General features: G+C 39.6%; 1 protein-coding gene across 3 annotated transcripts in view; it reads left to right on the top strand.

Moving 5' to 3' along the window:
* PLEKHG2 (pleckstrin homology and RhoGEF domain containing G2) overlaps positions 1-27,556 on the top strand; it is a 1,701,404-nt gene that overhangs the window by 1,420,975 nt on the left and 252,873 nt on the right. For all 3 annotated transcript variants that reach the window (XM_044062076.1, XM_044062085.1, XM_044062066.1), the window contains exon 11: positions 4,600-4,686. In XM_044062076.1, coding sequence (XP_043918011.1) covers positions 4,600-4,686 — 87 coding nt within the window. The remainder of the gene's footprint in view (positions 1-4,599; positions 4,687-27,556) is intronic.

Below are 27,556 nucleotides of genomic sequence, written 5' to 3'. Positions count from 1 at the left end.
GATCTGGATATTCTGATTCCTCTGATCCCCTGCCTTCAGAAGGAGTTCCTCTGGTGGTCCAGGGCATGCACTTCAAACGAAGGAAAACCTTTTTGTCTTCCTCAACCTACTCAAATCCTAACCACGGACGCCTCGGATTATGCTTGGGGAGCAGACTTTCTCGACAATTGCCAGCAGGGAACCTGGACAAAGGACCATCTTCACTGGCACATCAATCAGAAGGAAATGTTGGCAGTTCAAAATGCCCTTCTAGCCTTCAAGAACCTTTTACAACCAGGCCCTCTGCTAATTCGCACAGACAACACCACGGTCATGTGGTACATCAACAAGCAGGGGGGTTCTCATTCATACCCCCTTTGCAGACTAGCTATGGGTTTATGGGACACAGCTCTAAATTTGAATCTACATCTCCAGGCTCAATTCATTCCAGGGAAACAGAATCTCTTAGCAGACAGCCTGAGCAGAAACATTTCAGATCCTCACGAATGGATGCTAGACACCAACTTGTTCAACAGGATTACTGCAGTTTGGGGATGTCCCCAGATAGATCTGTTTGCATCCCATCTCAATCATCAGCTGCCTCGCTTTTGCACCAGGTCCTTCCACAAAACAGCTTGGGGAGTGGATGCCCTGTCCTTCAGCTGGAGAAGCCTTTCAGCATATGCCTTCCCTCCTCTTCCTCTACTACCTAAGGTATTACTGAAAATAAAACAGGACAAGCCCAAGTTCCTCATCTTGATTGCTCCAAATTGGCCTCGACAGTTTTGGTATCCAACTTTAAAGCACCTGTTCTCGGGGCCTCCTTGGATTCTCCCACTGAACCCTTCACTTCTGTCCCAGCATCAGGGTCAGTTACTACATTCCAATCTCAAGACCCTTTGCCTGGCAGCTTGGCTCTTCAAAGGAATTTGATTCCCTCTAGTCTTCCCAAACAAGTTTTGGATGTTCTTTTGGAAGCTAGACGGCCTAGCACTAGGAAATCCTATGCCTCTAAATGGAAGAGGTTTTCTATTTGGATGAAGGACCGAGGCTCTGATCCTCAGGTACCTGATCTCTCTTCTATTTTGCTTTACCTTTCGGAACTTTTATCTAAAGGACTTTCCTTTTCTTCCATTAAGATTCATGCTTCTGCTATATCTGCGCATTTCAGTTCTGATCCCCTGTTTTTCTCATCCTTTGGTGAAGCAGTTCTTGAGAGGGGCTAAAAATTTGCGGCCTCCAAGGACCCCTCCTGTCCCTGCCTGGGATCTTAATTATGTTTTAGAAAAACTTACTTTGCCTCCTTTTGAGCCTGCTGCATCTTCAGATATTAAGTTTCTATCCTGGAAGACTGTTCTTTTGTTAGCATTGACCTCTGCCAGAAGGGTCTCAGAGTTGCAAGCTCTCATGGCTGTGGAACCATACCTTATTTTCCATCAGGACAGAGTATCCTTGAGGACCAATCCTACTTTCATGCCTAAGATGATTTCGAAAGTGGCTTTAAATCAGACAATTCACCTTCCTACTTTCTTTCCAAATCCTCAAAATAAAGGGGAAAGGATTTTGCATTCATTAGATGTGCACAGACAGTTACGATTTTACCTGGACAAGACTAAAGATTTCAGAAAGTCTAACCAATTGTTTGTTTCCTTTGCCTCCAGTTCTCTTGGAAAACCTATTTCTAAACAAACTATTTCCAAATGGATTGCTTATGGAATCAGATTTTGTTACACTCATCATGGGAAACAGTTTCCAGGTACCATTAGAAGTCACTCTACTAGAGCAGCTGCCACTTCTACAGCTTTCCTCAGAGGAGTCCCTACCAAGGATATCTTGGAAGCTGCCACTTGGAGTTCTGTGCATACTTTTTCCAAGCACTACAATCTCCTTGTTTCTAAGTCCAGGGCAGGCTTTGCCTCTGCTGTCTTGCAGGGTATTCTTGCCTCCCTTCTTCTATCTAAAGCCTCCTCCCTTTTACACTGCTTTGGGATTCCACCCTACAGTTATGACTGCAACAGTGAAACACGAAGAACATAGTACAGTTGTGTACACCTACCATAAATGTAGATGTTTGAGTGTCTTCACTGTTGCAGTCGAGGTTTCCTCCCTCCTATCCCCTCTGTTTTCTCTCTTTTCCTTTTTTGTGGTGTATTTGTGTTTCCTTGTTGGATTCATTTTTGATTTGTTGGGGACTTCTGACATCTAGGGCAAGAAAGGCTGGAGAAGATGGCGTCGGCTGAGGGCTATGTACCAAAGCGTACTGACATCAGGGTACTAGCTTATACAGCCGACGCCGGACCCAGACTTTGGGATTCTGGCCGACCTCGGGCTGCCTGCCGGCAGGAGCACCCAACAGTTATGGCTGCAACAGTGAAGACACTCGAACATCTACATTTATGGTAGGTGTACACAACTGTACTGTACACTCACTGATTCAGAGAGTTGCCGGTCTCTCTAGTCTGCCAGCTGTGTTCCCTCCTGTCTTCACATCCTTGCTGTTCATAATGATTGTGATGATGTGAGGTATTGCCAGTTGTGCCAGGAGAAGTAGGGCAGTGGATGTATAGCATATGCCAGCATAGCTAGCTGGACTTTTGTAAAGAATTATATGTCATTTGTATATCAAACTTATTTGTACAGGTGCTTATGCTGAAAATGTATTTGCAAAGCTGCTTGTGTTAAATATGTGCCAACAGTGGGTCCTGCTGGACTGTATTGTAACTGTTGAAATGAATATATTGTAACAGATGATACTGGAAGAGAAGAGGTTAATCTCACTCCAGCAAACTTTCAAAAATAGTCTGAACTAAAATTACCTGGTTTAGGCCATAAAGATTTTATCTTACAGTTCTGATTGAAGCCAGAGACAAAATGTCTGTGAAAAACAGGACTAGGAATCCTACTGTATTTTCCTTAGGGGTGAATTAATTGCTAACCTAGAAGAGTGGAAGTTTTTGAAATAGTTTTATAGCTTCCAGATGCTAAAACACATCTTAGCAAAGCTCTGTGCATGTATTATATCTGTGTGTGAAGTACAGGCTAACACAGAAGGTCTTTGGCTAATGAAGTTTGCAGATGACTGCAAACTAGGAGCCATAATCAAAACTCCAAAAGATGTGGACATCCTACAAAAGAGCCTCGCTGAGTCACATGCCTGGTGTCAAAGCCATGGCCTCAATCTCAATGCCAAAAAGTGCATTGTCATCCCTTTTGGTAAAAACTCTCTACCCATGAACTACCACATAGGTGGTAGTCTACTTAATACCAAAAGTGTGATAAGAGACCTTGGGACATAGGTGGACAGTAGTCTCTCCTTTGATAATCACATTGCCACAGTAGTCAGGAAATCCTTCTACATGGCACACCTCATCACAAACGGTTTCTCATCCAGGAAAAAAGAGGTCATTGATCCCCTCTACTCATCACTCATTAGACCCATTATAGAGTACAATGCCCCTTTTGGTATGTACTTCACAAGACATCTACAACAACTGGAAAGGCCGCAGAAACACCTCACAAAGAGGATTACCAGCCTCAAACAGATGCCCGATGCAGACCATCTCAAAAACCTCCTGCTTTACTCCATCGCATATCACCTAGTCAGAGGTGATCTCTGCCTAACATACAAAGCTATGTCAAACCCAGAGCTTTTGGACATGCTCCACTTAAAGAAATCCCAATCCCTCAGAGCTACATGCTCTAGGGACCTAAACCCTGTCACCACAATAAACAGAACATGCTGGAGGGATAGATTCCTGTCCCAGAGACTTCACATACTCAGGAACAAACTACCTATCTATATCAAACAAAGCTCCTCATTAGCACTCTTCAAGAAAAATCTTGATGATTGGATGGGAGATAGGAAATTCAACCTGGGGATCACTTCTGTGGCTCTGCTCGACAGTGGCACAGGAAAATAATTTTCTTGGGTGGCGAAAGCCAGGGTACCTTTTTGGCTAGGCTTATATAGGCCATAGGGCCAATAGCCAGAGCAGATCTGAGTGTTGCCATTGAATAGGGTCCAAGTGTAGTACTGTTTGCACTCTTTAACCTTAAGCTTTACTATTACCTTTCTAGTCCCTTCTCAGTTTTTTTCATAGTCTCTCCATCCTATCCTCATTAGTAAAGATACTGATCTTAGATCAATTCCTTCAGAATACTAGCAAAAAAAATATATAATAATTAAGAGTTCTGGACCCAGTCACTTCAACCCTCTGTCTCCCACAAGTGCACTGTGCAGCAGTTCATTTCCTAGCAGCTGTCAGCATGAGGTTGAGTCACAGGCCTTGCTGAACTTCAGGAAGACCACACATATCAGACATGATTCAGAATGCTTTTGAGGCCGAAGTTAACTATAAATCTAGCAATCTTAATCTGTAGTTGAGTGATATGCAGTAGAAATGCAGCTTTAGTATGCTTTTTGAAATACTCACAAACACAGACATTAGATAAGAGTTTGTCTGATAACAACATAATGATTTCATTATATAAATACATCATGTTTAATGGAAATATTGATTTTGTTCAGGATATCTGCTTAATCTTCCTGCAGAGACTGCACTGTTGTTTCACTAATATACCAAATGCTTATACGTGTTTTTACAAAATGTATCTTTGCAGGTAAAGAATCAAGAGGAAAAGCGACTTTGGCTTCACTACCTCAAGCGACTCATTGTAGAAAATCATCCTGCATCAATCCCTCAGAAGGTAATAACTGCCATTAAAAGGCATAGCAGCATTTCTTTTTTCACCAGTTTCTTACAAGTACAGTTACAGTATTTAGGATTTGATCAAAATATGCAAAGGCTTCTAAACAAATAGATTTCAAATCCATGGCACTTCAGACATTTTACCAAACTATATAGCGTTTTGTAGCAGTAACTAGTTATATCTATCACTGGTTAGTAGAGGCTAGGGATGGTAAATTAGTACAAAGGACTAAGGCTCTGAGCTGTTAATGAGCCATTCCCTGTGAATAAGGTTTGACTCCCTCTGCCTTCATTTCCTTACCTTGTGACCTTGACAAAGTCATTTAATCAGGGGACTGCACACCTAGTAATGGATAATCAAACATAATCAGTCAAATGGTCTGAAATATATGTGTGCGTGTCTGTGTGTGTCTATAGTATATATATATATATATATATATATATATATATATATATATATATATATATATATATATATATATATATATATGAATATATGGTTCTGCTTCACATCACCTAAAACCCATTTGACTGACTTTCATTTCATCGAGACCGAATCTCATTTCACTGAATTGTGACCCACAGGCATGATGTGGGTTTCCATTTATCTGTGACTTGTTTGTGATAAAAAATAATGTCTGAAACTTACAGTGCTGTCAGAATACAGATTGTCATGTAGAAAGTAGTGTTGTACTGTTCTTAAATGTAGGTATGTCTCTTTACAATTTTATGGGAAGTATCTAAAGTAATATGGCAGATGTATTGTGTGTTCCCAGGAGTAGTGGCAGCGTGTAGAGTACTGTAAGGCAAATAAAAGATATATGCCCTTTTCCCCACTGTAATGCAATCCTGGAGTTAGTATATATAGTTGGAGGGGGTGGAGGGCGTAGCCCCCCACTTAGTTTGATTTTATATTGTCTGGTTTCTGTTAAGAGGGTAAGTAAGTAGTTTTTAAGTTCTAGAAAGAAGTAGATATTAGTATTGTGAGTATGTGTGTCTATGGTTTAATATATAGTCATTTGAAATTTAGCATTGTAAGCTTTCAGTGAAATGAGATTCAGTCAAATGCGTTTTCAGTATTTTGAAATTAGGTGATTTGGTCTCTGTGAAATGAAAGTCAGTAAAATGGGTTTTAGGTGATGTAAAGTAGACACACATATATATATATATATATATATATATATATATATATATATATATATATATATATATATATATATATATATATATATACATATGCATGTTCCCCACTTCGCCATGCAGAATACTTTGGCCTTTGTGCCCTGCTAAGTAATAGAATTAACTTTGAAGCCACATGCTCTCAGGCAGAAGCAAAGCAAGTATAGGCTGATGGGAACAGATCTAGTTTTTTTTATCAAAATGGTGGTACATAAAGGCACTTTAGGGCTTTACAGTTGCAAACAAAGCAGGTGTGTATCTCTAGGAAGTCAGCTTTCTACAGTAAAAGCCAATTTTTTTTTTCTTTACTCTTCATGTGAAGAGCTGGGGGGTGGATTTGGAGAGGCAGTGATTGTTTTTTGTACTGTAGGAAGCCAATTGGCTTTCTACAGCAAGCCAAAGTCCTTTTTTATGCTCTTGTATTGAGGATCTGGGGGGTGAGACGCTATTATGAGGGACCAGCACTAGTCAGTAGATGAGCCCACTATGGCTTGCCCTCATACAAGTTAGAAAAGCTGCCAGTGGTATCTATTCAGCAAAATAGGTAAGAAGTCTAAGGCTCACTGCAAAACAAAGCAAGTTGACAACATAAAAGCCTAACTAGTTCAAGAATGCAGACTACATTTTTGTATGCAAGTGAACATATACTGTGTTGGAAAGATAATGCCATCTACAGGGGCTGGATTCAAAACGGATAGTGTAGCATTGTGCAAAGGAAATGACAAACATGCTGCCTTGTTGCACTCACCAAATGGCATCAGATACCTAAGGAACTGATAGAAGGAATAAGAATCATGTGCTGTGAATGTATCAGATGGAGCAACATACCTAGAAATGAAGGCATAGCGAACCAGGAAAATGAGGAAAGGTGATGTGCATAACATGGCCTATCATGCAAAGAAGTTCAGAGTACAGAGTACAGTAGATAACAGTTTCAGAAAGTACACCCCTGGGATCACTTAACTGGCTCTGCTTGACAGAGGATCAGTTAATCAGTGGGGCGGCGAAAGCTGACACACTCTGGCTAGGCTTATAAATGCCCTTGGGCAGATAGCCTAATACCTACCTATGAACCTATGAACCTATATTGTTGCCAAACAAGGGAGCAGGTAAATGAAAGGAGGGCTCCATGATGCAGCAGGAATTGAAAAACAAATTAAAAGCTAAATAAACAAAAGAAGACATGTGTTATTGACAGGTATTTGCATAATAGATAACACAGTGAAAAAATATATAGGTACCTATAGACCACAAACATAGTTGGTAAATCTCAAGTACAAACATTGATTAAAGGAACCATCTATTCATATGAAGAAAGCCAAGTGACACATCATTACCGTGCAGCACTTGTTTGCCGAATGTGTGGTACCTGCAGACTGTATATGTCCCTAACGAAGTAAATAGAACATTTGTATGGGCTCCCATTGCAAGTGTGAGGACAGCAAGTGTGATCCTTGGAACTACAAAAAACTCAAGAGAGATTGCAGAGAATGTATACTAACTTGTTATGTTTTGGAGAATTCCCATTTTGTCTGAGGTATAGTGATCTTGGAGTTATGTGATACAGGAAAGCTTGCTCCTTCCAAAAAATATTATTAATGTGTAATAGTAACATTTTTCATGTTGTTGTCTTGTCCCCTGAATCTCAGTTATTTATTTTTTTAATTTGAAGACTCCTGCTGTTGAGTTTCATACTTATGATCACCACTTGTATACATGCATGAGGCTTTGTTGACATTTATTAATTTCATATTTAGAAGTTCAGATCAGCCCAGAGGAATGTAAATCAATGTAATAATGTATCTCTTATGAAACACTGTGAGGATGTGTATGAAACCTGTCCTCAAAGTTATTATAGGTGCAGAATTATTAGGAGGAATATGTGCTATATGTGGGATAAACAATAGTGATGGAATCTAACATTGCTGAATAATTCTTTAAGTCAATCTGACTATTTGGTTGTATTTCTGTCATACACTGAATTTGCTGTTTATATTAACCAAAGCCACATTTTCTTAGATTCCTGGTTCAAAGTAAAAAAAAGAGCGACAGACATGAAATATTCTATAGGTCTGATAAGCGTCCATTTCCTGAGACATGTTTAAAATGCCATGCACCTCTACAATGTCATAAAATGAATGCATCCTATTACAGAGTGTAAGTTAATAGTTATAAGCACACTCATCCAAAGGTGAGAGAATAAAGATCATATTACCTGGTCTATCATGTCTCTGAAATTTTATAGTAAATTGGTTCAGTAAGCTGTGAACTAAAAAGGACTAGAATACATACCCTTTTGTTTGCTCTGGCCTCAGAATGATGTGAGGCAGGGGCAGAGTATGCATGACAGTCAGTTTTCTCTGTGTCAGAAACTGACAAAGTATGCCAGGAATGGGTAAAGAGATTCAGAAACCTTCTATGTTAATGACTCTCATCACAGGTTCATAGGTACTTAATAGGTTATTGATCTGTTTGGAACATTACAAACACAACCTTACAACTCCTGTGGTATCTTTGTGTAGCCTGTGTATTTTGTGTAGGAATAACCCATTGCAGGCAGGACAAGGATATGTTGAGACATAACTTGTTGTCTCTTTCTATCAGGGACATTGTTGCTAAGCCAGGGTTGAATTTATGGTTTCCTATCAAGTTATGTAAATTTCATTGGAATAAAATAAGAAAAGTACTTTGCTTTATGTGGAATGGAAGATTGTTCCACAGAAGGGGTATTCTCTGTGAGACATAGCTATTACTCAAATGTGTCCTGTTTTATGTTGAAGAAAAGGTTTGAGATCGCTTAATTGGGTGTTTATCCTACCATCTGACTTGTGAATGTGTAACAGCTCTGACAGGACAGGCTCTGTTGAGGCACTATACATGAGGCAGAGGTCAACTCTTAGTAACCTGTATGATACAGAGCAGAGAGACAAAGATTTGAAACATTCTGTAGAGTTATTATGATCTAAGCCCTTTCACTGGGATTTAGTGCACACATCCAAAAATCCAGGCTGCACCCCTTGAAACCCATCTGACTCTGACATTACAGAAAACAACTGGAAGTTCAGTGCCACTTGACTTATACAACTGCACCCCATAATGAACATATAGGTAGCTTTTTAGTGGGAAGTTGTGGTCATTCCAGTTGTGCCAAGTGTTTGGACAGACGCATACCAGAAGAAGCACTCTGTTCAATGACTGCCTAATTAGAGCCAAATACAGTGGCATGATTACATTGTTGGACCTGGATTCCATGCCTTTAGATATAAGCTGTTTGATTAAAAATGACTTCCTTTCAGTAATGGATATGTGATGATTGAAAAAGAGCTCATTGTAAACCAATGTTTCCAGATCCCGCCTATGGGAATCAACATTCAGGGGTCAGTATGATAGTTACATAGGTTGCCTTTCTTGCCAAAGGATACTATTGTACATTTTTTGGCATTTAGGTTTACTCCAGGTTTTGATACCAACTGTTTTTGTTGGAGGGGAGGGGCTCTGGCGGATCTTGCTCACCTCCGGGTAGATTATGAAGACGTTAGCTTTACAGTCATCTGCGAAGATAGTCAGGCATAGATGCTGCACATTTGCTTTTGACTTCTGAGAAGTAAATACCAAAGAAAAGTGGCCCAATGATTGAAGCTGGGGTACACCGCAAGTGACAAGTCTTTTGGAGGAGGTATTTATTTCTGTTATAGACTTGAGCATTTTACCCCCATTTTACAACCTGCTGAGTAGTCCAAAGATGATCCATACCACAGTGCCATCTATACGTTAGTATCAGTACTGCAGGAATTACAGAGGAAGCTGTGTCATGTTTGCTATGGCAGGCATTCAAAAAGTGGAATATTTCTTGTGTAGTGAAGTGAATATCATAATATTTACTACAGTAGCTTTCTTTTAAAGGCATGCCTTGTTTATTAATAAGATGATATTAGATATTAATAAAATTTGTATATGTGTCAATGTCAGATAGAATACATGCAACATTGCTGATGAGTGTGCTCCCCTTTTATGTCAGCATCACTATTGTAGGCACATAGACTTTGCTCATGTAATACATGCAGTTTTATGATCAACATATGGGGAAATTTACAGCAACCTCAAATTTGGCGTGGAACACTGGGCATGAAGTACTATTCTTTTGTGGAAAAATGCCTTATAGTTTGAGGCAGTAAGTGGGACACTGGTCTTGAAGCAATCATTACAGGGGACTTTTATTTGGTGACACCAAATTAAACTTTGGTGATTGTTGGTAGGAGGGTGAGGAGTTACAGAGACATTTTTCAGCTAACGCTTTTCTATATTGTGAGTACAACTTTCCTTCTGATTAGAAGAATACAGGGGTTTCCACATTTCATGTAGGATTGGTGGTGCTGAAGGTGAAGGCTATGAGCTATAATCAGTGTGGTACAGGGTTTGATTCCCTTAGCTTTCATTACACTACTTTGTAACCTTGTGTAAATTATTTAATCAGACATTGCTCCTGGGCTGACCCTGAAAAGGGAATGTGGGCCTATCTGGTTACAGATGGACACTGTGTAATATTTTTCAAATCTTTGTGCAATTGATATGTTTCATTAAGTGTTGCAAACAAAGAATAAGTTTGTTTGTTTCCAGCAGGTGGAGTGCACTGCACTGACCCATATCATCAAACATGAAATGAAAAATAAAGCAATGCATAAAACAAACAGGAAATGTAAAATACAAAACTGTAAATACTGAAACTATGGAACTGTTGAGTATGCCTTGTTTGTTGTACCTGATATTAGAAGCATGATTGTAAATCTTTATATATTGAGGTGTTTGCATGTTATGTCTATTCACCATGATAACAAATGTAACACATTCAGTGCTGTGCTGTCTTTCAGCATATGGCATGGCTGAAAAAGGTCCTAGGACAAGTCACCTGCTAATTAAACAAGTCAAATAAATAAACATTAATAGCTGTTGTTCTGTGTTTTGCAGAATAACAGTGAACCATATTTTCTTCCCTGAACAATAGAACCTATAAACAATTGCAATACTAAAAATAGACCTACATGAAGACCCATACCACTCCATGCTCAGCCATGTGAATAATGGCATGCTGTAAGGTAAAGGGCTGGTACATAAATAGCCTCCATGTACCAAATGTCAGTTAATGTGCGTTGTACACTGGGATTTAGTGCACACATCCAAAAATCCAGGCTGCACCCCTTGAAACCCATCTGACTCTGACATTACAGAAAACAACTGGAAGTTCAGTGCCACTTGACTTATACAACTGCACCCCATAATGAACATATAGGTAGCTTGTTGCATAATGCCCTCGTATAGACCTTAAACCAACCCGTATTTGTTCAAAACATGCAGTAGGAAATCCCATTCCTCAGAATAAAATGCACCCTTGTGTCACATTACATAATATCAGCCTTTTGCCTAATTCTTTTATAACTTACCTAGAAAGGATAGCATCCCCTATCACTAAACCCCTGTGGTTTTACTTGTCATGGACCCTACCTGCCATCTCCCACCTGTCCAGGTATTATTCCCTCTAGTCTGGCCATTGCTTTCATGAGCATCTTAAAGCTTACCTTATTTATTTATTTTTATTTTACATTTGTTAACCGGGAGAGTCCGACTGGACATGTCCATTTTCAGCGGAGGCCCGGGAAGAAAAGCTCCAGGTACATAACAGACATATGAACATTGTTAATGCAAAAAAGGAAGATAGTTGAGTTCTAAATACAATATAAAGATACATCACATCTTGGGAAAAAAATAACAGCAGCATATAAAAAAAAAACATAGGTCAGTTACAAAGGCGAGGCGGCTTGTTAAAAAGCGGTTAAGGATAGTGAGGTAAGAGAAGGGTAAATGATAGTGGTTAATCAGGTTTGGAACAGGGACATTGCCAGACAGTATTGAGATGGGGTTTAAGCTTTTTCTGAATTGTAGGAGTGAAGGTTCTGAGGTGAGCATGGTCGGTAGGGAGTTCCACATTTTACCTACAAAGTTTGAGAATAGAGAATCCCCAGCAGAATTATTGGCTTTGGTAGTTTGAGCTAAGATCTTATTGGAGGAGCGTAAAGATTGCAGGTTAATATAGGGGTGAATGATGTTTTCCAGAGCTGGTGTTTTCTCTGGGTGATACAGTATCTGGTGAGCCATTTTGAGTTGGTTGAAATGGAGTTAGCTGGAAAACTCTAACCACCCTAGTTGCTTCAAGTTAGTGCAGTGGTGCGTTCTAAAGGTGGAATTTGTGGCAAATCTAGCTATGTGATTGTAACAAGAAGCAAGTTTGTTAAGGGTTGTCTTGTTTAGGTTTGTAAAAAGGGGGGAGGCATAGAAAAGAGTTGATAGTAGGTGTGTGCTGGCAATTGTAATTTTAGCGTGAGGAGTGAGAAAGTGTTTTACTTTATAGAGAGAGACAAGCTTTTTATTGACGGTTTTGATGGTTAGATTGAAATGGGTGTCAAATTTAAGGGAAATTTTACCTTCATTGGAAATAATGGCCAGTAGTTCTCAAGATCATCTGATTCTTTTCCTTTTAGGAAATACAACTGCTTGTCACATTGACATTGTTTCTAGTAGTCATATTGTCATCTCTTTTACATTTCTGATGAACCCCTCCTGGGAATCTATCACCTCTTCAGCTACAACTTCAGGCAATTCTGTCAGGTATCCATCCATCCCTGTGGCATTACTGTTTTCATCTGAAGTGCAACTTTCACTGATGCCGCTTTTCTAACATCCTAGATTTACCTTCTAATAGATTTATCCCTGTTTATCATTAAAGGAGGACATTTGAGAAATACAATAGAATACAAAGATTACAAGTGACAAGTAAAATTAGATGCTTGTCAGTTTTCTGGCATTAATGGTGTTAACTTTAAAAATGTGAAACAGAAGATATTTAGAGCGCTGATAGATTTAGAGCTTGTGAATATATTTATTTAGTAATTTAATGATGAACACAGCCTGAAGAAGTATCTGTGATAAAATGAAAGTGACAACTATTAGTTTTTCAGTGTGCTATATTATAACGTTTTAAGTTACTTTCTGTTTATAGCTTCCATTAATAGATTTTTAGCAAGTTTAATGTCTACATTGTGTCATGGATCTCCACAGTTCTTGCTCTCAGCCATTCCTTGGTCATATATATGTACAGACCAAATAAGAATGCTTTGTGTGTCCTGTTCCCATACAGGTTTTTCTCACATGATACATTCTTTCCACAGTGGCTTCTATATAGTTAGGCTGTTGCAGTCTCCTGATATGTTTCTGTGGGGAAACTTTCTAAATGTCTCATCTTGATTGCTGTCCTTATTAGTTTATATTCTGTATAACTTCTCGGCTATCTGTTTTTCCTGTTTATCTAGGTTCCCTTTTAGAAAAAGCATTTCTCTTATGCCACTCACAGAAATTTTAATGCTTATGCACTTATAATCGACGCGCAAAAAGCTTTTGATAGAGTTAATTTAGAATTTTTGTTTGATATTTTATCATATTTTAATATACCTCATGACTTGATTTTAACATTAAAAAAACTATATAATAATCCCTATACAAATCTAGTTATTAATAAAAATCTCTCAAAAAGAATACAAATTAAGAATGGTACCCGTCAAGGATGTCCGTTATCTCCTATATTATTCAATCTATATTTATAACCTTTATTTCTACATATCAAACAAAATATCTATCACAATGCCCCTATAATATATGGTACGAAAATTTCTATGGCTGCTTTTGCGGATGATCTAAATATTTACTGTACGACACCTGTTTCAGATACCAAGAAAATACTAAAGGCAGTGGATGACTTTGCAAAAATAGCCAATTACAAAATAAATTTTAGAAAAACTAAGTTATTTCCTTTAAAGACACCTACACACTTTTTGCTTTTACCATTGGTAGGTCAGGTAAAATCCGAAGAAAAAATAAAATATTTGGGTATTGTATTTTCAACAGACAACAGAGACTTTTATGTGAATAATGTTAAGTTACTTTGGGAGCATAAAGTGTCTGATTTAAAAAGATGGAATAATTTGAAATTACCAATAATGGCAAAGACCTCAATTATTAAAATGAACATACTTCCCAGAATATTACATATCTTTAGAGCTACTCAAGTCCAAATTTCTAGGAAATTCTTCAAACAACTTCATACGTAATTAGGTAGATTTGTATGGGAAACTAGAAAAACTAGGATATCCTATGATAAACTGATGACTCCGAAAAACGGGTGGTTTAGAATTACCGAATTTTGAAGCATATTATTTAATAATAAATGCTAATAGAATTCTAAGAGTGGTTAACTTTGATATGTCTAGTCCTAAATGGTCACCCAAGTGGTTGATTCTGAATCATAAACATGTTGCTGGACTGGGTATTAATTGTAAAGCATTACCCTTTTTAAATAAAGATACCCTTAAAATGTACGCTCTAATGGAACATATCAGAGTATATATAATATCAATACAAAGTCTGTTTAACTCACTAAATCTCTTACAATATATGATGATTTTTCAACCATTTCATAAGAACCCGAATTTGAAAATTGGTAATCAGCTGATAGATCTTAAAAAATTCCCACTTATAACTGATTTAACCATACATGATTTATATCCTTTCCTTGGTATCTCAATACACAACATGTTAAGAGAGATGGATCTCCCTAACACGTATTTAATTATAATGAGACAGCTAAAGGATTTATCAATAAGTTATTTTAGTAATAGTAATTTTAAAATTAAAGAAGAAGACTTAAATATTTGCCTAAACTTATGGCAAACTCTTACGCAGGACTGTAAATATATAACGGCTTCATATAATTTGATAAAAGATGTGAAATATAATAGCCAAATACTTTTATCCAAATACTGGAAGGTGAAATTGTTAACGATTGAAGATAATAAAATAGTGAGAGCAATTAATTTAACCTTAAAATCAGTATCTCTTCAAAAGTTATTATTTACTCAGTTGATGATATTTAATAATGCATATTAAACTCACCTAAATGCCCATATTGTATAGATCAAATGGCTGACCTTTTACACATGTTCTGGAGTTGTAAATGCATTTTCAAACTTTGGAATTCTTTAAAAATTCAATTACAAAAAATGGGTTATCAACAGTCTACACTTTCTTGGGAGTTTATGATTCTTCATATTCCTCCGATTAATTTGGATAGATCCCAAAGGATCATACTCATAAATATTTTCCTGTTAATGAAGCTGTATAGAGCTACAAATTGGCTGAATCCATCCCAGACTTCATGGGAAAACTTTAAGAGTGTAGTGATAAAACATATTTTAGCGCATAAATTACTAATTAAAGATCATAAGAAAAGTATAAATAACACAAAAATATGGGAGCAAATCTTTAATATTGTGTTAGCTTAAGGTTCCAATCCACTTTTCTTCGGGAAGTACATATTAAATATGGAGCTTGGTATAGATAAGCCTTATATTGATACTAGATTTTTATTTTCTCTTCATTTAATACCCATCTAGAAGTTTATATTAATGTATAATGACTTTATGTAACTGTTGGAAGCATTCATGTATATATTGTAAATATGTTGTGGTATTGTATTAACATTTGGAAAAGAATAAAGACTTATTATTGAAAAAAAAAAAAAAAGAAAAAGCATTTCTCTTTGCAAATCATATTTCCAGTAATGGTTCTCTTATCCTATACTGTATAAATCGTCTTTTATCTCATATGTTGATTCATCTCATATTTTACTTCAGCTCACTCCTTTCTGAGCCTGTCCAGCAAAGCTTATATATACCTCATTTTGCATCCACAACATTCGATAACATGCTGCCCATCTGATTTCATTTCCATTTTCAGGATACTCTTTTTTCCTTGGCATTTCCAACTCCAAACTTTCAGACATTTAGCTCACTCTTTTTGGCATTCATTGTGGGATGCTATAACAAACTTGTAAGACTTTAACGGGGTTTACATCCAGAAGCCTTCTCTTCTAAATGAAATCTTACCTGAGGTCAGACTGCCTTCCCTCATATGCTATTCTAAGGTTTGTCAACTTCATACTTTGTTAGAGAGAGACTGCAGGTTGTCTTTCAGTTCATCAGTGTGGGGGCTTTGTATCCATATAGTGAATATAGTGCTGCTAACGTCCCATTTTGTTTGGCAGTGCTAAATGAATGAGTTCTGTCAACGTGGCCACCAAACAAGCGAACTATATATTTTTTTATTTTTTATTTTTGCTGAATATGCTTGCTACCCATGTGTCCTAGCATTCCACTTGCCTCCAACACCTCTTAGTTACACTTAGCACTTTTCAGACAAAGCATGTTTAAATGTTTTAAAATATTTTTTTCTAAGTGAATGAATTAGTCCACTGTTACAAAAGGCTGTCCCACAATCCCTCTCATAACTTCTGCCACCAGTTTAATACATCAATGTGCTTGTCTTAGCTTATTCAGAATTATCTGACATATTTATTTATTTTTTTTTAATGTTCTTATGTACCTTTCTATTTTTGAGGCCTTTTGCATTTCACCCTTAAGTCCCTTTCCATTCCATCTCTCTTCACAGAAGATACAGCTTCACTAAATATGCTTTTCCTGGATTACTGTTTCTGAGCCTTGCACCTTTTTTCTATAAATCTGAGCTGCAATATTTATCCATTTCATTAAGCTAGTTAAGTCCTGTCATGTCCTTTCCAACCCACACTTAATATCAATCCTTCTAAAAATCTTGTCTGTAAAGATGGCAAAAGGCATACTTACCCTTTAGTCAAACTGCAATCTCACATCTAAAGACATTAAAGATATTTTTTTTCAGTACCAAATGGTGCTGCTGTAGCGTTGTCACCTCACAGTAAGACGCTGTCTGGTTTGATTCTCAGCTAGAGCATTTTCTGCGTGCAAACATGCATGAACGGGCGTACCTTCATTGAAGGTTGTGCATCAGGGCTGGTAACTCGGCACGTAAAAGTCAACTACCAATCATTAGTGGACCGGAGTTCTGCTGTGGTGACCCCTAACTGGGAAAAGCCGAAAGACACAACAGCAACCAAATCAGTGATATAAACTGGTAGTGGCTTACATTGAAAGCCACATTGCGAACCTTGGACATTGAAGTATTTTGTTTTAGAGTTTTTTTGGTTCTTAGCGAAAGAGATAAAGAATGTAATAAAATTCCACCTAATTAACAAATTATTGAAATCCTGTCTCAGGCCTTAACTATAAAAAACAAGTTATCTACATAATGTTTGTAAAATCTAACATTGCTGATAGGTATGTGCAATTGTAAACACATTTTTTGTCAAGAAAGAATATAAACATACTAGCATAGCTGGAGCAAGTTATGGCCCCATAGCTGTACCTCTGAGTTGTAGAGCAATGCTTCATCCAACTCATAAACAAGCTTCTTAGTAACAGTTTTCTCAAATAAATGCAATGTAGCCTACAAGCCATATCTGTGTTTGATAGAGGTACTGTATATAAATTATTTATGTTGTCTGTGACTAAAGTAGTCAGACTGCCAAGTGAAAACTTGTCAGGCATATAGGAAGGCATGACTCCTACTGTTGGTTATAAAAAAGCATCAATACTATTTCAGATAGTTTCCAAAGGTCCTTTTATTTGTGAAGCTATGGGTGTGTTGGGTTTTATTAAAATGTAAAACATATGAAAATATTTGGAGGAGGGGATTTTATGAAGATTTGGTGGACCTTAATTAAGCAGTAAAACAGTGGTATTTATGTACTCTCACGTTGGGAATTAGTGCCATATCGGCATTCATTCAAGAAGCCATATCTGATATTTTGATGGTTAAATTAATGTTGTCCCTTCTTTTTTGTTGTTTTGTTGTGTTTATAACTAGAATGAGCTCTTGGCTTTTATCTGTCCTATGGATACTTTTTTTTTGTTCTCATTGGGGATGGGGGTCAACTGACTTAGTGGCTTTCTCATTTAATAATAAGAGTTCTGTCCGTACTTCTGTAATATGCAGGATAGTTGGGAGAAATCAGGCACTCCTAATGTATAATATGCTCAACTAGGATCACTTATTTGTGTGTTTCAATAAAGGATGTTTCATTTTTCACTCAGCTGTGGACTACCTACTATTTTCTGTTTGATTATTTTGTAGCACATATTTTACAGTTATATTTTACAGTTCGATTTTTATTAAGTGAACTAAGTGCATGACATAATTCAGGAAGTAAACATTACACCCTCCACAATGTGAAGTTTCTTCTTGGCTCATTGGGTTTTTCTGAGACTTTGAGGGATACCACAGATTTCTCTTTTTGCACTTTTATTTATTTTGCCTTCAAATTAACTGAAATGGAGAGAACAGGCAGCATCTACTGCAGACGATCTCTGTAAACCTTCTTCAGCCACGTGCACCTCTTCTTCTTTCAGGCTTAGTCAACTATCCTCAGAGAATGTATTCTAAAAGACCAGAGAAGGACAACAAGTGTCACACAGTCTACTCACCTCTAGTGGCACTAACAGCCATAACAGTGGCACTAGCCAACTCACAACAGTTTAACTTCACCAGCACATAGTCACAGTCCTGACTATCATCTTGAGCTGCTTGTCCATTAGAAGGAGAGTTGTCTGTCATGGCCTGATACAGAAGACCATTGCAATGGCTAAATGATTTCTCAGTGAGGTCATACATGGACATAAATCTTTCAAGTCACCCCCTACCCTAAAATATCCTTACTTTCACACCAGATCATTTTCACATAAGTTTATGGTCAAAATCAAATTATACTCTTCAAAGGAAATACAGAATCTTCTCAGATCCTCCTTTGCCTTCTTGGGTTGACGGTTAATATGATATTCATGGTACCATTTGCATTCCTGAAGATACTGGTGTTTCAGTAGGCTAAGAGCTAACATTGGCTAGCCTCACCACAAGCACATATTTCTTATTCTGGTATATCTGATGTCACTAGGCTCAGAAATCAGAGCAGAAAGGGTTCCTCACACATTGAATTTGATCTGCCAGAAAAGTTTTTATTTGCAGCAAATGCACAAGTTTTGGAAAAGAAGACAAGTTTTTATATCCTTTTTTTCCTGGGAGGGAAGGGCTCAAGGTTGCCAAACAAACCAACCATATTTTTTTATATATTTTGCCAACAGGTGCCTTCCCATCAGTAATGTACTTAAGGTGGAGATAAAAGGGGCAGCAAGCCTTGGCACAAACAGTTATAAAGCAGATGGTTTTGCATTTGTGGAATAAACTGAAGAGCTGTAATTCTATCTGTATGAAAGAAAACTGTAGCATCTGCTTGCTACAAAGGATGCAAAAACATCTAGATGTACCTCTGCTTCCAGTCCAGTGGAAAATGCTACTTTTGCAAGGCCACTAAAATAACTTCTTCTAATCCTTGGTCCGGTGTTGTCTGATACTGTCTTTTCCATCCAGCTTCAACCTGTGGATTATCAGATCCAGCTCAGATCTGATGTTGGCCATTTTAGAGTCTTCAGCCCAACAGGTGCGACTCTGCCAGATTGGTCACAGTTACCTGGGCTGCTGGTGGTGGCGATACACAAGTCTCCTTCCTTCAGAATTTCCAGTCCCTTCTGAGAAAAGGACTTTTCAGCTTCGGTAGGGAGGCTGCATACCCTGTTGCAGCAGAATTCTCCTGGAGCCTTCCTACTCCCTGCCCCACATCCTTGCCCCTCTCTGCCCTGGATCTGAACTTGCTCTGCTCAGATCCATTCTTTAGATGCAACCTCAGGAAGGAAATCTTCCAAACTACCATTGGTGACATCTTCTACCTGGTCCATCAGATCATTTGGGAGCATAAAGCCATCAGTCTTGGAACAGCTGATGCAGTCCTGTTTGCAGACCCTGCTACAACTCATGCCCCTGAAGCCTCCTCAGCTCCATTGCCTGAAGTTTTGACTGTGTCCATTGTTTTCCTTTCCCCAGTTGCTTTGACTCCAGGATTTATAGGTCCAGCTGTGCTGTCATCCCCCCATTGGTTTGTATGGCCTGGCTGTTTCAGGCACTGAATCCTTCCTTGGTGATCTCAACTCTAACATTATCAAGCCATGCATGCCCTGGAGCTGAGAGTTTTGGCACTTGACAGTTTAACCCCAATCACATCAGAGCTAGTTGGGTCAGTGCTGGATACTGGCATTTCCTTAGGAGTGCCTCTCCAGTTGTCTGATTTTGGCCTCAGCTTTTGATGTTGTAGAAAGGATATTCTCCCACTGGGAAAGAGGACTATTGGCAGCAGCTTTAGATCCTACCACTTCCTCTGCTTTTGGGTCAGCAGAATGTGCATTAGCTGGCTCTGGGACAGCCTTCTTCTTGCCCAGAGGTTTCCCCCTGTATTCAGGGAGCATTGCCTCATGAATGGTCCCTTAACCCGAAGGTAGCAGCTTAGATTTTCAGTTACTGGGCCACCCCTGCTGTCATGTTTTTGCCTCTGCTACCAGCATGAACTGCAGCAGTGATCCTTTCCATGGGACAATCACCAATAGATGCTTTTCTGTATGCTTGGTCCCCAGGTCTCCTGTATGCCTACCCTCCACACCCTTGATGACCAAGTTTGGTCAGAAGGCAGCTGTTTGCAGAACAATGGTTATTATTATTATTGCCCCTTTCTGGCTCTATCAAGTTTGATTCCCCATTTCTTTGGCCTTGGCTATGTCTCACTTAATGGGTGATGCATCCACTCCCAAATCTGATTTTCCATTCTGCAGCGATACCTCTGCTTAACCTGTACTCCTTCAAATTGACTGCATGTTTTTTCCAATTCCAAAGATGACAATGAATCCCAAACTCTTTGACAGTTATTCATATTCTGTCATCAACCCAGAAGCCTTCCACTAGGAAGGTATATACTAGCAAGTGGAATCATTTCTCCAGCTGTAATTCTTCTAAAGGCTTAGATCCCTTTTAGCCACTTTAGATGCCATCCTAGACTTTTTGAATGGACTTTTTTCATTCTGGTTTGGGTTTTTCTACTGTTAAGGTGCAGTTGGCTGCCATTTTCAGTTTTCACATTGACGGGTATAATATACCTTTGGTGGCTCTTACATTTTCTAAAGCCTTCCTGAAGGGCACCTTTTTGTTGTGGCTCCCAATCCAAGATCCAGTACCTCCATGGGATCTTCCTGTGATGCTACAAGTACTTTATTGTCCTGCCTTTGACCCTTCATCTACTGTATCTTTAAAGCTGTTGTCATGGAAAACTCTCTTTCTTGTAGCTGTTACTTCAGCCAGGAGAGTAACTAAGCTTCAAGCACTATCCTCCATACATCCTACTTGATTTTTCATAAGGACAGATTTACTCTCAGGACAAATCCTTATTTTGTGTTCAGGGTCACCTTGGAGTCTACTTTGGACCAGCCCATTCACTTACCAGTCTTCTTAAAAAAGGAGTATTTTTACTTCATTATTTGTGCAAAGACAGCTCAGGTTATATTTCAATAGAACTAAAAGTTTAAGAAAATCATACTCATTGTTTATTTCCTTTTCTATGTTGAAGCTCAGAAAGCCTGCTTCCAAAGACACTCTATCCAAATGGCACTCAAATTTTATCTCTGTCGTGTACTCTTTGAAGAGAATGTTCTTACCAACAAATCCAAGAGGTCATTCAACTAGAGGTGTGGCTGCTTCTACTGCCTTTTTTCTTGTGGGCCTCCATCAATGATATTTGTACTGCAGGTACCTGGTCTGGCACTCATGCCTTTGTCACCCATTACAAACTGGATGCACAGTCTAGGCCTAGAGGGTCTTTTGGTTCCATTATGTTGCAGAATATTCTCTCCGAGAGCCTCCCTGGGATTTTCTCTAGTTGGGGACTCTGTCTCACAGGTTGAAGCCAGATGGAAAAGATAAAACCAGATATAAGAGTTATGTACATACCATAAAGTTAGATCCATGTTGTCCTCTTACATCTGGTTCAACCATCCCTCCCACCCAAACCCCTACAAACTGTTATGGTTGTTAACTGACTGTTCTGATTTGGCGTCCTGGTTTATGATCCACTCTGCACATGTCCTTGTCTGTTGTCCTTTTTTACCTTTTGCTTTCTTTTTCACATGTTAGTCATCTTTTCATGGGAACAGGTCAGGGCAAACTTGATCTGAGGAGAGCAGGGTACTATGGGTAGGGGAGAAGGAAGCCTTGGGCTGAAGATAAATGGCCGTCATGGGATCCAAGTTGATTGCAATAAACAATGTGTTGAACCAGACAGAATAAATTAGGGCTCTAACATCATGGTAAGTATATAACTATCCTATTCAAGAATATCTTCACAGAAGATATCTGTGCCATGGCCAGCTGGTCATCATTTCATACCTTCTTTGACTATTACTGTCTGGTTCATGACCCAGGAGCCACGACTGCTTTGCTACTACAGTATTTCAAGTGCTTCATAATTAAATTGTCTTTTTTCTGTATAACCACTAGTGACTTCTGGTCCGTGTATACTTCTTGCCATATTACCTACCTGGGCCACCAATGTTCTGCCATAGTCTGAATGTATCCCTCCTCCATTTTGGTCCTTTGTTCTCAGCTAGAAGAACTCATGGTTATCAGGTTATGAACCACAACACTGGGGAACTAGTGTTTACACAGGGCCATCCTACCTTGGCCAGCTAGAAATTTTCTCTGAATTAGCCCTTGAGCCGGTACTAAGTGATGTACGTATGAGTAAGCCTGCAGTGAGGGCTGGGAGGGAGGTACTATCATCTGTGTAGTGACACACTCCTCTTCTGCTCCACCAGTCATTCCTTGTCACTGGCTCCCAGTCTATATAAAAAGTAGTGAAAGTGGGTGTGGCCCAACTCATCACTTCCCATCACCCTTCCATCAGTCAGAGATTAATAAGTTTTACCTTATCATTCCTTTCTCACAGCTCTGTTGGTATGGATGATAAAGCCTTAACTAAAACACAAGTGACATGAGTTTTACAAGGCCTTAGGAACCTGGAGGAGAGGAGTGAAGAATCTGCCTGATCACTTATCTTCAGGGTAGTGTGTCACATGTACAAGAGCGCACGTGTGTGTGCATGAGTGTGTGTGTGTGTGTGTGTGTGTCTGTGTGTGTGTGTGTGTGTGTGTGTGTGTGTGTGTGTATGTGTGTGTATGTGTACCTAGGCATGTATATGTTGTTATAATCCCTAAAAGATAACATAGCAGCTGCTGTTGTGATGAAAGATGGGTCCTATGAGTGTGTCACATGCAGTGATATTCACTTACTTTACTGAGGCCCATTGTGTACTCTCCTTCAGACATTATGGGCTTGTGTGCTGGGGACAGTAGTGTGTAATACAAAATTTGATCATATATTATACAAATGACAGCTCCCACTCCTGATTCAATCAACTCTTGACCCTGGGAATGAATGGGTTCACTTAGTGACTTGGAGCAGTGCACTCGATGGTCATCAAGGAAACAAGTTTAAAAAACATGATTCCTTTGTCACTTCACATTGACTATTTCACTGAATAGTCCACTAATCAAAACTGTTTTGGCTAGACCACAGTCAATGCTGTTTGTCATGATGTACCACAGCGCAAAGGAATTCGTTTTCTGAGGGTATTTAGCCTCGACTTTTCTCTGACTACTTCCTTTAAGGTTGACTTAGTGGATGTATTTTCACCTAATAATATACCCATCAATGAAGCTCCCTGATCTAAGATATAAGATCTATAATGGGACCTTCCTTGATGGGTCCTAAATACCTTCCTTACATTACCCTGTGCTTCCATAACCACTCCATTTCTGGAATTTCATGTAAGATGTGTGAGTGTATACTTGTGTAGTAATTGTTAACAGTATATAGCTGAAATATTTATTTATTTATTTATTTTGTATTCACTGATTAGGGGCAAACTGATGAGCTTAAAGGTCAGATGCACTTATCTGGCATTTTTCATGATACAAGAACATTTACTACAACAGAAAGCATGTACACCTAAGTTTTACAGCTTTTGAGAAAAAAAATATTGGATTAGAAATGGAGAAAAGATGAGCACAGTCTCAGGTCATCATTCAGAGTTCCTTTATAGATAAGTGTTACAAGAAGGACATATTTAGTCCTCGCCCTTATTGTGCCCTGCCATTTGTATGGTCTGGTCATGTCTTGTGCCTCTGGTCATGTCTGCAAGTGGTCCTTTGTACCGCTAAATCTACCCAGGCAAGAAATATGAGAAACACATCCTTGCTTTGGTATTGTTTCCTGCTTTGTATGCCTGAATTGCTGTTCATCAGTACACAGTTTTATATAACATGGTATCAAACACTGTGTAATAGTATAGGTATTCAGTGCATGTGGCTCATATACAATAATTGCACAGTAATCCTTTCAAATGATTGCCTAAACTCCCAAAAGTGTGCTCATGTACAGTATTCTGCTTTTCCACTTTTTTTAATACTAACATCTTGTTAAAACTACTGAGCAGATGGTCTTACTTGGAAATGCTGTCCTATGGTTACTGAATTCCATTAATAATAATAATAATAGTAGTGGAAGTAGTAGAACTGGTCACCATTTGACAAAAAAACTCTACACCTAACCATACATTTCTAAGGTTGGTTTGCTAAGCATGACCATAAAACCATATCCTAATATTAAAATCAAAGTCTAACACTAACATGATCCTAAAACTCTAACCCTAACCCTAAATCTTAACTGTAAGCCGCTAACCCTACAACGCTGCCCTGTCACTAAGCCTAACCTTAAATCTGCAACTCTAACGATAAAATGCTAATCATACAAACCTCAGTTACTCTTATTTCATGGAGCAACTTTCCATCCAATAGGTGTTACCACTGACCATTGTACTCTATTCTTGCAGGTTACTGGAAGTTACCCTTGTGTACTTTGTTAATGTCTTATTCAATTATGCTCAAATGTTTATGCCTGGAACATAACTACTGGGGAAGTAACACCAGATCAACAAACTTAATACTAAAAATAAATGCCAGTACAATAATAATTGCCAACACATTCCCCGGGATTCATGAAGCTCGGCGCAAGGCCGGCGTAAGGCTTGCGCCGGCGGTGCATTGCATAGCCGGCGCAGTAGCGCCATATGCATATTAATGAGAGTGCACCGTAACCACAGGCATGTGCGTAGTGTACGTGAGCGAGCCCAAGTAGGATGCGTCAGTAGGCGTGTTTAAGCAGGCAGGCGAAGAGCAACCTAACGTGCTGTCTGCCATAGTCCGCCCAGAATAGAAATGGCTGCAGCCATGGCCCGTGCAGAATGAAATGTCCGCAGAGTATGCAACAAAGTACCCGTCCCAACTAAACAGAGAAGCAAATAAAACCCACGCAGTCCGAAATGTACCTGTCCAAGGAACAAAGGATACGCGTAATACCGTGTCCGTACAGCAATGTACTGTGAGTGTGCATAGTCAGAGAAGGTGTACAGCAGCATGTCAGCACGCCGCACCGACATAGGAGTAGCGACTAAGGTCACCAACCGTCCCACTTTGCGAGGGCAGTCCCTGTATTGGCATCGTGTTCGAAATAAAGCATTAAAAGCGGGAAGTGTGCGAAGAGTGTAGGTCATAATGATTTCCGTATTTAATGTAATTGTAGCCTGAATCGGTTATTTCCGTAACTGAAATACCTAAATGTCCCAAGAAACAGAATAAGCTACCAAACTGCCACAACAATAAGCTCATACTTAGGCAAATAAGTGAAGTTCTATGCTATATAGTGACCCGGTGTATGCGTGTCGGGCTGTGAAGTCAGATGTGACTCCCTGCACATACAGGTGGTCAATGTAGAAGTCCCACAGAACCACGATAGCAATGTGTGTGTTGAATGAAAGGCGACCGACAAACCCTGTCCCCTGATCCCTGGTAGTCACCCCTGTGCTGTGTGGACAGCCACCTATACGCTGTACAGGGGTGACCTACTACCCCTCGACAGGTATGACTGTGCATTATGTACCAGTTAGCTGTGGGACATGTCCCTGACAGCAGATATGCATATCCGGGAGGCCCCTTCGAAGGATATCTGTGTCAGATGTCCGTCCCAGTATGGCATCTGTTCTGCAAGCATCTACAAACAATGTTACCCATAACACCGCTGTGTGTGCCTGTACCGTGGAAATGTAGATGTATGACAGGGGTGCACCCACGGAATGGCACCATGGGACACCACCTGTGACAGGCAGTTGGTCTGACATGCAGCCAGCAACTATGACCATGTGGGTTGTGTCACATTCTGTGATGTACATGTTCACATCCCAGCCAATGGTTTCATTAACGTTACCTGAGGGGGGTAATGTTATGAAGCCCTTTGCCAGGACGAGGTAGGCTGTATGGACTGCAACACCCCCAGCAATGGGCTGGGTGACCGTCCCGAAAATGTCAACCATGTCTTAAAGGCATGAACCGCCCCTGAACAAGACAAACCGTGTGGGATGCGAAGTATGTATGTCCCCTATGCAGTCATGTACGAACCGCAGTATGATCCCACCCCATGTCTATGCAGATAGGTCTCCTCAGGGTACTGGGACAGTAATAACCAGCCTCAGTGGAGGCATTGGCCCTGTGATGTGGGAATACAGTTGTCATGCGATACAACCTGGGCACCCTACCTGAGGTGAGGCTATAAAGAAATAGCTGTCCTAACTGTGGGTCCTAATCCCAAATGAGATAGTGGAGTACACAGCGGGCTCACCATCTGGTCTCATGGATGCTATTCACACTACCCTGGAGAGAGCATGTCCCACCTGTGTGTCACAGAACATTTGGTGACCACAAACCGCTGGTACAGACATCTCCACATGTGTGGTGGAGGGTGTGGAGATGTCCTCACTGGACCTGTCAGCCTGTATGTCGGCAATGTGTGTATGTTGAGTAAACCCCACCTCTATGTGAACCCAGTCAGAGCATATGTGGTAGTGACCTCACAGGTGTCGAGCATAGCAACTGAAGGTGGTATGATTGTCAGCCAGGTCCATGTAGGTATATCTGTGGAATGTGCCCTGGACAATCCCATGACATTGTGTAACTCTACACATATGATGACCAAGGGTGTCACACCTCACAAGGTGTCTGCTCCACCCTGTAGTAGCCACCTCCTCCTGTTGTACATCATGTGTATGGCTGGGGTACACCACACTGGACGCTTGGCATGGTACAATGAACCACAGTTGGGTAAGTGAATGCCTGGTACATGCAGTCCTGTAGGTACTGGTAGATGGCAAATGTGATTGATGCAGTGGCTGCAGTACTGTCGACCACTGGCTCAGGGTCCTTAAAGGAGACCACAGTAGTGTGCAGAATTGTGTAGTCCGCCTCTGAGCAAGCAATGTGTATGTTCACTGGCAACACACACAGCAACGGATGCCAAAGGCAGATGCCAATGTCCAAATAACATAGATCAACGTCAGCATGGCAATATGTCTTATCATACATGTATTGACACGTGTCTGCTAATTACAATTGCAAATGGCCGGTAAGACCGGCCTAAAGTTCACATGATATACACAGCCTGGAGGTGTTGTTCCGATAATGAAGTGGCAGTACTTTCCAACCGTGACCTCTGTGTATGAAAGTGTTTGTTAACCTGCAACAGTGGATGTACACAATTGGGTTCTGGCATCGGAAAACATAGTTCCTGTAGCACTACACAGTATGGGTAGTCAAGCAGACATCTGCAATTGTTGAACACACAGCATCAGTGAAACCCACTGTTCACAAGGACACAGTCCGACAGTGGTGTCCTGA

This window comes from Protopterus annectens, chromosome 1.part0, assembly GCF_019279795.1.
Source record: "Protopterus annectens isolate FY-2018-M chromosome 1.part0, PAN1.0, whole genome shotgun sequence".
Classification (NCBI taxonomy): Eukaryota; Metazoa; Chordata; order Ceratodontiformes; family Protopteridae; genus Protopterus; species Protopterus annectens.
Note: the sequence above shows the minus strand (reverse complement) of the source record. Positions and strands in the feature narration are given on the sequence as shown.